General features: G+C 43.8%; 1 protein-coding gene across 3 annotated transcripts in view; it reads left to right on the top strand.

Annotated features, from left to right (window-relative positions):
• The window catches only part of FCHSD2 (FCH and double SH3 domains 2), a 365,756-nt gene that overhangs the window by 177,690 nt on the left and 172,168 nt on the right, over positions 1 to 15,898 (top strand). For 2 of the 3 annotated variants that reach the window (XM_056116009.1, XM_056116008.1), the window contains exons 10-11: positions 10,339 to 10,434; positions 12,747 to 12,818. In XM_056116009.1, the coding sequence (XP_055971984.1) occupies positions 10,339 to 10,434; positions 12,747 to 12,818 (168 nt within the window). The remainder of the gene's footprint in view (positions 1 to 10,338; positions 10,435 to 12,746; positions 12,819 to 15,898) is intronic. The other variant, XM_056116010.1, reaches the window with a different exon arrangement.

Raw genomic sequence — 15,898 nt, 5'->3', positions numbered from 1 at the left:
CTGGTTTTTCTTTTGTTTTGGGTCTTTTATATGTTTTCAGAAAACCATTTTAAATGCTGGTAAAGAAATAGAAAGATTACTAACCTGGCGTTTTGAAGTCCTGTCATATTTCTGTGTCCTCGTATCTTTTGCCCTCAAGATTCAGAATAAAAGAATTAACATATGGAAGAGAGGATATGGGATAGTCACGTGATAGCAAGTGGAGTAAAAATTCTCATTGGCTGTCCAGGGAGGTAGAACGGGATTAAGGCACTTGTCCTGTCATCTTTATAAGGCCATCCCGGGCTCAGCTGAGGCACCCAGGTGTTCTCCCAAGCGACAAGAGTAGGACCTGAGTGAGAGTGGTGGGGGAGGGGGGTGGACAACAACAAACTCCTCCATTTTGGAGTGTCTTCAGTGCTGGGTAGATGGTGGTTTCGGTGAAATTCTTAATATATGCATGTTGGAAATTTTTCATGAGAGAATATTGGAGCGAGAGCAGTAATTCCATGGATGGGGCACTTGACTTACATGTAGTGGACCCAAGTTCGATCCCCAGTATCCCATATGGTTCCCAGCGCACCTCCAGGAGTGATCCCTGAGTGCAGAGCCAGCAGTAAGCCCTGAGCACTGACTGCCGGGTGTGGCCCAGAAACAGAAAACAAAAATAAAGCCTCTAAAATCAAGAAGTGATTGATTTATTAACTTATGCTTTCTTAGTCAATTCTCCCTTTTGTTCATGATATTTCGTGATTTTTTTAGTTTGTATAAACTTGGCTTACCCCTGTAGTTTTCTCCCTGTTTATTTATAATATTTGTGGTTTCTCTTATTTCCCGACTTACAGATTGTTTTTATTAATCTTTTCCAAGACCCAGTTTTTGTGCTTCTCAATGTTGCTTTAGTTCCTTAATTTCTGTCTGCATATTCATTATTTCTTCCTACTTTATAACATTTGTGTTTTTTTACTGGCTTTCCAGGTTCTTTTTCTGTTGGATCCTATACTTTAAGCATTCCTTATTTTCATGTAAATCAATTTAAGCCTTAAAAAAATGCCTCTTTCTGCCTTAAGTGCATTCTGTGACATACTGTGCTTTTTTGCTGTTTCTGCTGCTTTTTGCTCTTTCATTAACCCATGAATAATTTAAGCTTAAGTTTTTTGATTCCCAGTCATGGGTTCATATATGGGGCAATGTTTCTCATTCTAATTTTATTAGAAATTTCACTTTGTTTTATTGCACTCATTCCAGTTGAGGAGGTGGGGCGTCTCCTAAGCAGTGCTCAGGGGCCCTGGGGCATGGAGCTGGCCATCCAGTTCCACGCAAGGCCCTGAGGATGCGCTACTGCTCCGGCCCTGCAACTGCTTCGGCTTCTCACACTGCACCCAGAGAGGTGAGGGGGCGGGGTGGCCTTATGGTGCTGGGGATCAAACCCGGACAGGTGTGTGCCTCACATGTCCCTGGGTCTGCCCTCCAGCCTTTGTCTATTCCAATTTTATCAAAGAAGTTCACTTCATCTAGATCTTTGAAATATCGAGATTTTTCAAAGCTTTCAAAAAGCTAGATTTGATACAGTATTCACCTTATACGATGGGAAGTTGATAGTCTTTAAAAGTAGCTGCCATTTTGCACAGTATTTAACAGTCTTCTAGATGTTTGAACCCATCCTCCAAATCTGATACTACCAGGTTCATTTTGTTGAGAGAACTTCTGTGGTCTACCTGAATCCACACGCACACACACCCCCTGACCCTCTCCGTGCTCCACCACTAGACTCTTTTACCTTCTTATCATATATTCAGTTCGGGAAATGAATTTAAAATGTATAAATTGGTCTGGACTCTTAAAAACTTAAGTTTTTTTTTTTTCCCTTGCTTGCATTCACCTGAGTAACTTGCTCCTTGGGGATGAGAAATAAAGATCTCCTGAGATACTCTTCTGTGTAGCTCAGAGGAGTAGGAATCAAAGTTTAATAAGTGTGTTGGAACTAGATGTGCTCTTTGTTCCAGGTACCAGGAGAGCTCACACCTTGTGTGCCATATGCTTCTCTGTTACAAAGAACTGATGCTGCGGAGAGCAGTCTAGTGAGGTGATAAGTCAAAAGGAAGACTCAAAATCTAGATTTTAAGTTGTACACCATGTTTACTTTGCCTCTGTTGAAGGGGCTCATCACCCCACCCCTCAACACATGCATCTCTAAATTGTAACTGCATGTATTAAGGGAGGTCATTTATACCAACACAAAGTAAATAGTATGGTTCTCTCAGTCATATCCCCCAAGGGGAAAGACGCTTTTGTTTAATTATTTATGGAGCTTGCTTTGCTCCTTAATATTTTATAAAATGCTTTGTATATGTAACTGAAGCTGATATCATCACAGATAACTTTCTCTAGGATAATAAACCCAAAGGTAGTTCTGCTGGCCTTGTACTTTATGTCTGCTTGCTTTCTATATGCGTCTGAAAATTTCTGCCAGTGAGTAGCAAAACTCATTTTAATGTTTCAGAAGATTGCAGTGTTCTCTGTTTCTTTAGAAATTAAACTGTCATTCATAACACCTTGAAGGCTTACCAAAAAAAGTAAACTTAGAAAATAAAGGGTGTAAGAAGGAAGAACATGATCATCTCAAAAGACAATGGGAAAGCATTTTACAGAATTCAAAACAGTAAAAGTTGAGGAATAGAAAAGAGCTTTACTGGCAAAGAACATTTATGAAGAGCCTTCAGACAATATCCTCAATGGTGAAAGACTAAAGTCTTCCCCCCACAAAATCAGGAACAAGACAAGGATCCCCTCTTTTTACCATTGCTGCTCACATTTGTATTGGAAATCCTAGTGATAGCAATTAGGCAGGACAAAGAAACAGAAGATTTTTCAGACTGAAAAGAAGGAAATAAAATTAGTCTGTATTTGCAGATGACATGACATAAAGAGAAAATCCCATCAAATACACCCCCAGAAAGAAAATACTGGAGCTAATTAATTTCACTAAAACATGCAGCTATATGATCAGAATTAAAAATCATGACTTTGGGGTCTGGAGAGAGAGAGTACTGTAGGCAGGACACTTACCTTGTCCAACCCAGGTTCTATCTCAGCATCCCATATGGTCCCCCAAGCACTAACCCTGAGCATTGCCAGGTGTTAACAACAGAAAAAGCTGTTCAAAAAAAAATCTTTTGACTTCATGTTGGGGAACAGTTATCCCCAACATGCCTGGACACATTGCGCACTGGGTCAGGCAGGAGCCTGGCCATGGGGTAAAGGAGGACGAGCACATGGAGAAACCCGTCCGGGAACAGTTGATCACAGCTCACTTTATTGCCAAATACACACATTTTTATAGAGAGTCTTGGCTTACAGGACATAGAGCTTAGAGCTTAACACTTTTGTGTTTTGTTTTGTTTTGTTTTTTGCTTTTTGGGTCACACCCAACTATGCACAGGGGTTACTCCTGGCTCTGCACTCAGGAATCACTCCTGGCGGTGCTCAGGGAACCATATGGGGATGCTGGGAATCGAACCCGGGTTGGCCGCATGCAAGGCAAACACCCTACCTGCTCTGCTATTGCTCCAGCCCCCAGAGCTCCACACTTTTGGCCTATCATCTTTTTCTCTCAACACTTTTGGCCTATCATCTTTGTCCCTGGTCCAATCCCCTTCAAGGCTACATGTTGCAGTTAGGATGACTTGCTTAAGGCATACATGATGGTTTCTGCGTTTCAGGCATATGTGGCTAGGGGCTCCAGTGAGGCTCAAGGCCAGCCACATGATGCAGGCGCCCTGTTTTGCTATCTCTGCCCAGTTACTCCCTCTTGCGAGGTTTCACTTCAGGGCCGTTTGCAAGGTCAGGTTTTTCCTGCTCCAGTGCCCATCACCCTGCTCCACATCTTTGGAGGCTACTATCTCATATAGTGGGTAAGGTGAAGGTGCTTGCTTTGTACACAGCTGACCCAGGTTCAATCCCCGGGACCAGATAGGGTCCCCGAAGCCCTGACAGGAGTGATCCCTGAATACTGAGCCAGGAGTACGCCCTGAGGACTGCCAGGTGTTGCCCTACAAACAAACAAAAATGATTTATCAATGAATGAGCTAAATTCAAATTAAGAAAACAAATCCAACTATATGGTATCATCCAAGGAATAAAATATCTGTGAATTAGCCCAGGGGATAAAAGACTTGTACATTGAAAGCTATGAAGCAGCACCGGAACAAATTAAAGATCTGAGTAAATGGCATTGCTTTCTTATGGATCGGATTATTTCATAATCTCTAAATTCCTCAAATTTACAGATTTGGTGCAGTCTCTCTCAAAATTTCAGTACCATCGACATGGAAAACCCAGCTCTTTTGTGGAGCTCCCAAGGGGCCCAGATAGTCAGCACCACACTGAGTAACCCAGGGAGGTCGGCAGGCTGGAGCAGGAGGCCTGGGTCCAGCCCCGGAATTAGTTCCTCTGAGCACCACGAGGTGCTGACATAAAGCAGGGAACCTCAGGTGTGGCCCACCCCCCCCCAAAAAAAATCAATATTGTTCTAGAAATAGATATTTCGGCTGCTGGTGAAATAAAATTGAAAGTCCAGAAATAAACCCAAACATCTAAGGCAAACCCGGCTGTGCTCAGGGGCTCGATCCTGGATCTCTATGCTCAGGGATCCCTCGCGGCAGTGTTCAGGTGCCAGGGATCAAATCGCGGTCGGCTGCATGAAGTCCAGCTCCTTAGCCACAGTATTCTCTCTCCAACTCTACAAGTAAGGCTTTAGTTAGATCACGGGGGAGGAAGCCCTTGGGTCTGTAGTCCAGGCCTTGTAAGAGATTGCAGAGCACGGACCTGCCCAGAGGCGACTAGGGGAAGACTCCGGGAGGATGGCCGTCTGCAGGCCAGGGAGAGCACCCCTAGAGGGGCCAGCCCTCTCCTGATGCATCTTAAACTTCCCGTCTCTAGAGCTATAATGGAAGTCAAAAAAATTCCTGATGTATAAGCCAACCAGACCATGGTGTTACGTTGTAACCACACCAGAAAGCTGATACAGATGCCGCTCCTCATTTTCAGTCAAGGGAATAGAAATTAAAATCACCGTGAGAATCTATTTCACACCTAGGAGATAGACAAAATCGAGATAGAATTAAGTGCCAGGAGAATCTGGATTAACAGCAACTCAATGCACTTTTCTCTACAGCAGACAAATTGGTGTGTGCAATTAGGGGGGGAAATTGGTGCTACTGAGTTCATTTAAAGATGACTCCGTTTATGACCAGCAGTTCTCATAAAATCATGTCGAGGTAAAAGGCTTGCATATGTGCGCAATGAATCTTTAGGATTGCTTTCCCCTTGGGCCCCACCACCACCACTCCCCATGTTGGTGGGCGTGTCTGTGCTACTCTTTCTTTCCCTTAAATAAATGCTTACCCCCTCCTCAAAAAAAAAAAAAAGGAAAAGAGTTGGAAAACTTCTGGCTGTGCCCTACTGGCAGGGCAAAGTCATGCTACCACACAGCAGTATAATGCGAGACCTTAGGTCTGCGCATTCATCCAGGTAAGACAAAATACTGTTGAGCCAAATAAATAAATAACAAGTAGTGGATCCAGAGAGATAGTACAGTGGGTGGTGCATTTACTCTGCACACAGCCATTCCCAGATTTGATCCCCGGCATCCCCTCACCACCCCACCCCACCAGGAGCAACCCCTGAGCACTGCTAGGTATGGCCCAAAACAGAAAAGAAAAAATGTCTTAAAGTTGCAAAAGAATATATTCTCTAAGATGCTGTCCAGGCAGTACAAAAATATTAAAGGAAAACTGTCGTTTTGAAATACATTAAGATTAATAACAGTATTTGAGGGTAGGACGGCAAGAATGCTAGAGTTCCTCCAGGAGAATCATCTGGAGAGCTCTGATTCCCAGAGCGGGCGATTGACCCTGAGGGGTGTGGGAACACTGGGCATTGGGGGCAGGGTGGTCAGAGCATCAAGTGCCAGGGCTGCTTTCTTTTTGTCTGCTAAAATTCCAGGGGAGGGGTAGGAGCAGGATGATTAAGTTCAGTGCCCTGTGCTAGAGAGCATGTATTCTCAAAGGGAGCACTATTCCTCCAAGGGAGTAAATCTTGCTGCAGCAGGAGATACTGCAGTAGGTCACAGTATCTATATATGCAGAATGTTCCCTGTCACTGTCCCTGTCCTCCCGTTGTTCATCAATTTGCTCAAGCGGGCCCAGTAACGTCTCCATCGTGACAATTGTTACTGTGTTTGGCATATCGAATAGACCACGGGGAGCTTGCCAGGCTTTGCCGTGCGGGCAAGATACTCTCGGTAGCTTGCAGGGCTCTCTCCGAGAGGAGCGAAGGAATCAAACTCAACTCAGGTCAGCCTTGTTGGCCACTTGTAAGGCAAACGCCCTACCCGCTGTGCTATTGCTCCAGCCCAATGTTCCCCGTATTAAAATTTAATTAAATGGGGGTGGGGAGTCTATAAAAACCTACTAGGGACTGGGTCAAAGGGCTGGAGTGCATTTTTTTGTGGGAGGATCATACTCGGCTTTGCTTAGGCTTACTCCTGGCTCTGAGCTCAGGGAGCCAGGGATGGAAGCCAGAAGCACCTTACCCACTAGCTACCACACTGGCCCTAGATGGCATGTTCTGATGTAGAAGAATAGATTTAATCATCTTGTAGTTTGGGTTTTTTTTTTTTTACAGGTATACGGACAGGTTAAAACTTACCAGTTACACAGGTTAAATATATATGGTTTTTTTTATATGTCAGTTATACTTTATTAACACTTTTATTTATTTGTTTTGGGGCCACATCTGGCAGTGCTTCTGGCTCTGTGCTCAGGGATCACTCCTCACGGTGCTCAAAGGACCATATGGTCAGCCACATACAAGGCATATGCCCTACTCACTGTACTATCACTCTGGCCCTCTCAATAATACCACTTTTTTTAGAAAGTAATTGGGCTTATAATCCAGAGACAATAAATTATTTTCACATAGAAACATGCATACAAATGTTTATAGTAGTTTTATTCATAGTTGTCAAAACCCTTAAATTTGCTTAAATGAACATCAATGCAGATAGAATCCAATAAACTGTAAAATGGTATTCTATGAGAAAAGGGACCAGACTATTAGTTCAAGCAACAGCTTGAATGAACCTCAAGAAAATGATGCTTCGTGGGAAAAGGGTGTCTCAAATATATGTGTGTTGCATGCGTGTGTGTGCATGTTTGCCACTTGATTCCATTATATGACATTTATGAAATAATATTTATAGAAAACAAATCAGTGGTCGCTAGGAGTTTGAGGCAGGGAGTTTGAAAGTAGCTTTTATGAAGCAGCACACAGGAGGGAGTCTTCGACCATGTTTTAGTTCATTCCTGGCTATAGTGTATAGTGGTTGTGACATGAAACTGCACCTGTGATAAGAATTGCACCAAACTTCTCTCTCTCTCTCTCTCTCTCTCTCTCTCTCTCTCTTTCTCTCTCTCTTTCTCTCTCTCTCTCGGTGTGTGAGTAGCTGGTGAAATCTAAATAAACTGTGTGCTTTTGCACCCGTGTTGATTTCCTGGATTGGTATTTACCATAGTTGTGAAAGATGCTCATAAGAAGTTTGCAGATCCTCATTGCAATTACCTTTCAAAATAAAATATTGGAGAGAGAGAATTCTGGTAACTAACACCATGCCTCTGGTGTCCAGATCTTAGGTTCTAAATGCTTTTAGAAATTGGAGCTTTTTGAAAAATGGGGGTGAGGAGGGGCTGGAGCAATAGCACAGTGGGTAGGGCGTTTGCCTTCCACGCAGCCAACATGGCCGACCCTGGTTCAATTCCCAGCATCCCATATGGTCCCCTGAGCACCGCCAGAGGTAATTCCTGAGTGCATGAGCCAGGAGTAACCCCTGAGCATTGCTGGGTGTGACCCAAAAAGCAAAAAAAAAAAAAAATGGGGGTGAGGCGGGGTTCTGAATGTATGCCTGGGGGCTTGAAATACATCAGATAAACCTTAGGTAGTTTGCCGTAATAGAAAGTAAGGAAATCATTACACAACAGCTGTTACTCTAGAACATAGGTTTTTTTTTTTAAGTTCTGGTCTCATACGTGAGAAATATTTATGGATGAAATGATATAGCTAGAGTGGAAGAGGTAGGCGGGCTTAGTGATGAAACCCATCAGCCGCGAGGGGGTGTTTGTAGAAGCTGGTGATGAGGACATGGGGGTGGGCATGGGAGAACAGGCTGTTGTGTCTTGCTTTTCTGTTTTCACTTTTTCATCGTGGAATGTTGAACTTTTTAGCTGGAGCATTTTCAAAAAATGAAAGGTTTGCAGTGTGTAGTGCATGAAGAGAAAGCTTTGGCAAACAGACAGCTGATCCACTTAGCTTCTTCCACATGATGATTCTGGAGGTTCTCAGGGCTGATACTAGCTACTGTGTATGAAAACTGAACCTTCAGGAAAAGAAGAAAACATATTTCTTTTTGCGAATGTGCTTTTTATTCAGTTCATTTTTCCCAGCCAGCTTCTCCTAACCACTGCTAACCCTATCCCACTTCTTAAGTCTGTATTATATATGTGTGTTTTACTCAATTATGGAATTTCATAGTTCTACATCTTGGAATCTCTACTTATACATCTTAATTCATACACACACATACACATTTATTTATTTTTCATATTGAAATTTTGTCCTGGTAGCTCTCTCAACAGGTGATAGTTGAGTGAGCAGGACAATAACATACTGCAAATGAAAGATTAGAAAAATATGCACAGTGGAACAAACTAGCAAATGCATTTCTCCACCATCCATCAAATGCTGCTTTCTCTCCTCTTTCTCCAATATGGAATGCTATAAATATTTTCCAGGGACCATCTTTCCATGTATTTGCTTTCCTACTTTCAGGGTACTAGGATTCTTTTCTGGATATATTCCTTTACTCAGACGTCCTTTTGCTTGAAGGTGACCTGGGCATGATTAGACCATCCTATGATATACTATTTTGTGCTGTGGCGGCAGTTCTCCGTACTCTAGACTTGAAGAGGTCCTCCGAAATTTAGAACCAGCAGAGGAACAAGGTGCACATGTCAACTGTGCACCTGCACATTTAAAAGAATAGTATTCTTCAGTGGAATACTATGCAGCTGCAAAGAACAAGAGAATCATGCAACTTTCGGCAGTCTCGTGGGAACTGGAAGATAATCATGTTGAGTGAACTAATCCAGAAAAAGAAAGACAAACACAGGGTGATCTCATTTATCTGTGGTGTATAGAATACTGAATGAGGAAATGTAGTAACAGTGGGATGACCCCGAAGTTTAGAGAGAAGGACAGAAACAGAAATCAAGGGGGCGAGGAAGAAAGTGAGAAAAGGAGTAATGGAACAAACAGGGGGTTGAGGCTTTGGTTACACTGGTGATGTGGGACAGCGGTGTAGCATATACCTAAAACACAGACTCAACAACACTGAAAACATGAGATCTAAGCTGCATCCCCTGGAACTTTATAATGTGCCTCTCAAGGTGACAGGAAGGATGGAGCAGGTGTTGGGGTGGGGATGAAATATGGGAACACTAGTGGGGGAAGTTGACACTGGTTGGGGGCTGGTCTTGATATATTATATGCGGAGGCTGGAATGATAGCACAGCGGGTAGGGCATTTGCCTTGCCCGCGACCGACCTGGGTTCGAGTTTCAGCATCCCATATGGTCCCCTGAGCACTGCCAGGAGTAATCAGTATCTTTGGAGATCACGTTTCTTTAATTAATTTTTTTTTAATGTTAAGATTTTTTTTTCTTTTTGGGTCACACCCAGTGATGCTCAGAGGTTGTTCCTGTCTCTGTACTCAGGAATTACTCCTGGCGGCACTTAGGCGACCATATGGGATGCCAGGGATTGAACTCGGGTCAACTGCGGGCAAGGCAAACGCCCTACCCACTGTACTGTCATTCTGGCCCCTTAAATTAAACTTTTTAAATCATTTTTAAAGAAATAAGATTTGTGTTCTTTATGTTATTCAAAAGTACTATATATTTTTTTTTGAGCACTTGCAAGAATTCATGTAGCTTAATCCCAATATTTGAACTACTTTCTAAACTAGTATTTTCCAAATTTAGACTCTGGGAGAAAAGAGGATATTTAAATAACAACCGTCATCTAAAAAGGGTGGAGGGGACCTGGCCTCTGTGGGGCCTTGGGTTTAATTCCCAGAACCTAAAAGGAGTGGGAAAGGGGAGGAGATTAATTAGTATTCCTTTTTGACTGCATAGAGGTGGATGATTCTTACTTTTGGAAAAACTGAAGAGCAGATATTAAAGTTTTCAATGTTATTACTGAACATTTTAATCCTGTTACAAACTTATTTTTATTTTCTCTGCAGGTGGTCCGGGACTACAATCTCCAGTTGTTTTTACAAGAGAATGCTGTATTTCATAAACCCCAGCCCTTCCAGTTCCAGCCTTGTGACAGTGATACTGTAAGGGAATTTCAGGTTTTCATTTAATATGCTGTTACACTGTTTTTGTGTTCAACTGTGACTCTTGAAATAGAAACCAGAAAAGCTAATAATGTCTCAGTAATTTCATGCACAACTGTAAGGCCACGGAAATGCTATGACATTTCTTCTTCCGAATAGTACTCAAAATTTTATGCTAACAACTTTTGACTAGGTGCGGTTAAGTTATAAGTCAGGTAACTGACCACCTGCAGATACACTGAAAAAAAGGAAAAAATATTCCCTAAGTGTTGTATGCTTGGGGGACCATGCGGTGCTGGGGATTAAACCCAGAACTCTTGCCCGTAAAACTTGGGCTCTAGCCCTTTGAGTTCCCCACTCCACAATAAGAATTTTTTAATTTAAAATTAAATTTTCTTTTCTATCAGTGAAATTCTTCATGTATATGCTCTTTCAGAGAAACCAGTGGCGAAATTTTAGCCAGAACACAATTAATAAATATAATCCATATGTATTTGCAAATATTTGTCTCATAAAAAATAAGCCCTTTAGGAGTCGAAGTAATTATACAGCAGGTGGGGCGCTTGCCTCGCTCGTGGCTGACTCAAATTTAAACCCGAGCAGCCCACATGGGTCCCCCAAGCACTGTTAGGAGTGATTCCCCAATTATAGAGCAAGGAGTAACCCCTAAGCCTCACCAGGTATAGTCCCAAAACCAAAACAATAAGCCCTTTAGCGGGGGTGGAGCAGTAGTCCAGTGGGTAAGTACCAGAATGGCCATTTTCATGTTTTTCTGTGCTATTGTTACAGGGCCATACATGGCAGTGCTCAGCTCTGTGGTGCTCAGGTGGCCACCAAGGCCACAGCTACACTGTCAGGGGATCTGCAGTCCCAGGAATCAAACCTAGGACTTCACACATGCTGAGCGTGTGTTCTGTGCTCACATCATATCCGTAGCCCCCAGATTGGCGATTTGCATTAAGCAGGCATTGATCATTCACTTATCTTCAGGTTTATGAAAAGTATTTGCCATTATGTGATTCTTTGAAAAGGAATCAAGCAGTCGGGAAATAACTCCAGATAGAGCACCTGACCCATTTGGATCCCCAGTATCACATGGTCCAGCCCCAGAGGTCCCGTTGCATTGTCGGGGCGGCCTGGGTGACCCCCAGCACCACGGGGCTCCAAGCAGAGTTGCATCGTCAGGCCTCTGTATCTCATCTCTTTGGGTTGGCTCAGAATTGCTGGTGGAGTCCCCAGGTCTCTTGGGCACTGCTTGGGAGCTCTTGGATAAAAAGGGTTGGAGCGATAGGCTTGGGGGGGTGGTCGCCCCAGCCCCCAGAGACACTGGGTGAGGCCCTGTGTCCTCTGGAACCTCTCGGGTCCACCACCAGAATGGCCTCCAGGTCCCCCATCATCACTGAGGACACCCCATCTCTCTGGGCTTCCTGGTATCTGTTCAAAAAATACCGAGAGGTCCAGAGAGATAGTAGCAGGAGGAACCCCTGAGCACCACTGGCTGTGAGCCAACCCCTCTCCTCAAAATAAAAGAGACAGAAAACCAGAGTGCTGGGGCTGGAGAGATAGCACAGTGGCAAAGGCCCTTGCTGTGCACGAGTTTGAGCCCCGGCATCCCATGTGGCACCCCATGTGCCACCAAGAGTTAGTTCCTGAAGACAGAACCAGGAGTTACCCCTGAGCAGCACCAAAACGAAGAAAAAAGAAAAGCAGAATGCTGATTTGATAACACAAAAATATGTATATGTTTAATTTCTACAAAACGAAACAAAAAAGCAGTTTGGCATATTAAAATAGTCTCTCAATGCAGAGAAGCAAGGGAGAAGTCAAATTCTTGCACTCTTTTGGTAAAATCAGGAATTTATGATATCAGAATATACTGGTATTAATTTAATAGAAATCTTTGCTGGAGATGTCATCACTTTTCTTACTAAACTGTTGCTGGCCTATATGAAGCCTTTGGAAACTGCTATTTCTCTCTCGACCATTACCCTGGTCCTTCACAGTAGTGTCTTTTCCCCCATTCCACTAGCCCTGTCTTACGATTGGAAGCCCACAGAGTACAGCTGAGCAATGGGGGAGACAGGGCACGGGCAGGGTACCCAGTAGAAATAGAATCCAGCTGATGAGACCGTTTAATCCTAGCCTTTTTCCTCAGTCTAACAGTAACTCTGCTCTCTCTTCTCCAAAGCCCAAGACCACCTTAACCCTTTGTTTCTAGACAATGTGCTAAATGTGCTTAGCTGTGTGTCCCTGTTTGCCTTCAATTCTAACTCTGTGCTGTTTTCTGTCCTTGTGCCATCTTTACTGGGCAGAGTTTAAAAGCTGCCCAACTGGTGGATATTGAGCTCTCCCCTGTCAGTGCTCTGAGAATGACCATAGCTGAGGTATATGGGGGTCAAAGGTGGGAGGGTTGGGTGTGTGGTTTGCATGTTAATGTTGGGTGGGACCGTGTATTGGGACAAAAATTATATGTATGCATAGATCTATGTATGAGGCACTGCTTTTGCGTCCACTGCGCCTTTCCGTTTATGAGGGTAAAAATTAGGGATTTCCTTTACTGTTCAGAGTGAAAACTTGAATGTGGCCTTTTCCATCTTGTCTGAAGCACCTCACGCTCCCTTCAGCAGGAATGCTGGAAAGAACTCCAGTGGAATCCAGTCCTTTTTGAGGGAAGTTAAAGCCTAGAAAGGAGGACATATGGTGAATGGAGCCCAGTCATAGAGTGAGTTAATGACATGCAGAGTGAGCTGGTACCGCAGGTAGGGCACTTGCCCTGCACACAAGCTGACCCAGGTTCAATCCCCGGCACTCCACATGCTCCCCTGAGCCCTGCCAGGAGTGATCCCTGAGCCCAGTAGGCCTGGTCCCCAAACAAAAAACAAACCAAAACAGTGTCGTTCTGTTTTCTGAGAAGAAATGTTAGAGGTTGGGGAACAATTAATTTTTTTTATCTTGGGAAAAGATGAATGCTCACATTTTTATAAACATCACCCCAGTTGTTCACCTTTGGGAAAAAAGTTCTTAATGGTTCTGAAACTGACTCTAACTGCAGACTATTTTTACATGTAATTACTGTTTTGTTGACTTACTGCCCACAGAGAGTAAAGCCCCAAATGATTATTTCTGTTCTATGTAGACTAACCCTGTTCTTTCATGTGAGAATGGGGCGGCCAGTTAAGGGCTTTGGTGGCTTCCTGTTGGAGTTACTAGCATGTAAGCCTGTTACAGAGCGCCAGTCAGTGCCCACTAATTAATCCTTCCTGCCAGGTGGGTCACTGCAGACCCCAGACTGGATGAGCTCACCAGCATGTATACAGAATCTGTCAGTAGTCAGCCAATTGCCGGGTATGGTAGTGTGCCCTAGCACGCAGTGGTGAAGGTGATTGCAGCATCCTCGTGTAGGGAGCATTCTTACCGCTTTACTGGGGTATGTTTTGTCTATCATCCTCTAATGCTTCCATTCAAAATGTATGCTTTGCAGGGAGAACCAAAAAGATAGTACAGCAGTTAGAGTGCTGGCTGATGCATGCAGTCCCCTGGGCCCCTCCAGGAAGTGATCCCTGCACACAAAGCCAGGGGTAAGCCCTGGGTGTGGTCAAAAAACAAACAAATAAAATATTTGGTATGTTTTTTTGAAATTTGTTGATATACATAGTCATTATTATAAATAAGTTTTAGAATATTTTCATGATTCAAATAATATCCTTCATTGAATGAGTCTATGAGATTAAGAGTAATGGCCAATTACTCTTAATCTCATATATGGTTCCAGTCCCTAAGCAACCCCAGATCTGTATTATTTCTCTATAGATTTGCCTTTTGTAGACATTTCACATAAATTATATGTTATAAAGTCTCCTATGTCTTGCTTCTTTTAGCACCTCAGCATCTTATTTTTGAGACTCATCATGTCTTGTATTGTATCAGATTTGTTCACATGCACGCACGCGTGTGTGTGTGTTTGTGCGTATGTGTTTGTGTGTACGTGCGTGCGTGTGTTGCTGGGGATCAAACCCAAGGCCCCACACATGCAGAACCTGAGTTCCACCACTGAGCCACGTCCCCATCCCAAGTTTGTTCGTTAAGTGTGTGAGAGTATTCCATCTTGTAAGTCCACCATATTTGGTTTGTTGTTTTCTTCAGTAAATTGACATTTAGGTTATCACTCACTTAGGGCTATTACAAATAATGCTTTTGTTGTCATTTGTTGCCAGTCTTTGTGCAAATATATTTTGGCTTCTCTCTTCTCTGAAGGTTGGGGAGGTTATCCTGGGCAGTCCTCAGAGGCCCATGTGCTGCCCGATCAGTCCCCTGACTCCAGCACTCCGAGCCATCTCCCTGGCCTGCCTTCTTTCCTCTTACGTTGCTGGCAGTTGTACGTTTCATAGGATGAATTTGTGTTTTGTGTTTTGCTTTTTATTAAACTGCCAGACTCTTTCCAAGTGCCAGTACCATTTTCTGTTTCCGTCACTGTCGTGGGTTCTCGTGTTCCCTTTCTTCACTGCCCATTGTCATTATCCATCCTTTGATTTTTTTTTCTTTTTGGGTCACACCCAGCAATGCACAGGGGCTACTCCTGGCTCTGCACCCAGGAATCATTCCTGCTGGTGCTCAGGAGACCATATGGGATGCTGGGAATCAAACCCAGGTTGGCCGCGTGCAAGGCAAACGCCCTACCCGCTGTGCTATTGCTCCAGCCCCTCCATCCTTTGATTTCAGCCATCCTAATGAGCATGAAATAACTTCTCATTGTTGTTTCTATCTGAAATATTGAGGAACTGGAAAGATAGCTCACAGTGCTGCAGTATATGCCGTCTGTATGGTGTGGGGACCCCAGCACCACATGGCTCCTCCCCCAAGCACTGCCAGGTGGGGCTCCCAAAACCAAAGAAAGAAATACATCCTTTCAGCAGAGTACCAGTGCTTGACTCTGTTTTGTTTCGTTATGGATAAAATGGCCAGTTTATAGGTTTGAAAGTTAAATGGGATATATAAACATTTGACTTAGTGCCTGGCACAGAGCAAATGCAGAATAAATATTTCCTGCCTTTTTAAAAATTTTCTTCCTTTCCACAAGACACACTTATGTTGTTTTACTACGTTTTACCACCATAGCTACAGGAAATCCCAAGATATCAGATACAAAAGGCATCATTGCAAAGATTGCTGGGCTCTTGCAGCAGTTTTTCAGTTTTCCAGTCAAAGCCTCCCCAGCCCTGAGCCCCCGTGAGCTGTAGAGGCCCCTGGACTCCTGCTGACCTGCCACTTTCTGAAGGGTCCATCTCATCCTCTCATAGTTTATAAGCCTCTGCAGAGTGGGTGAAGTAGCAGCCCACAGCTGACCGTCAGGGCCCTGCCTGCTCCCTGTATCCCAAGTCTGTGGCTGGCACTCTACCTCTCAGAGGATGCCAGAATGGCACGTAATGGGAGAAACAGCCGCGGCCACACAAAGCACGGAAGTATG

This window comes from Sorex fumeus, unplaced genomic scaffold, assembly GCF_029834395.1.
Source record: "Sorex fumeus unplaced genomic scaffold, SorFum_2.1 ptg000030l, whole genome shotgun sequence".
Lineage (NCBI taxonomy): Eukaryota > Metazoa > Chordata > Mammalia > Eulipotyphla > Soricidae > Sorex > Sorex fumeus.
Note: the sequence above shows the minus strand (reverse complement) of the source record. Positions and strands in the feature narration are given on the sequence as shown.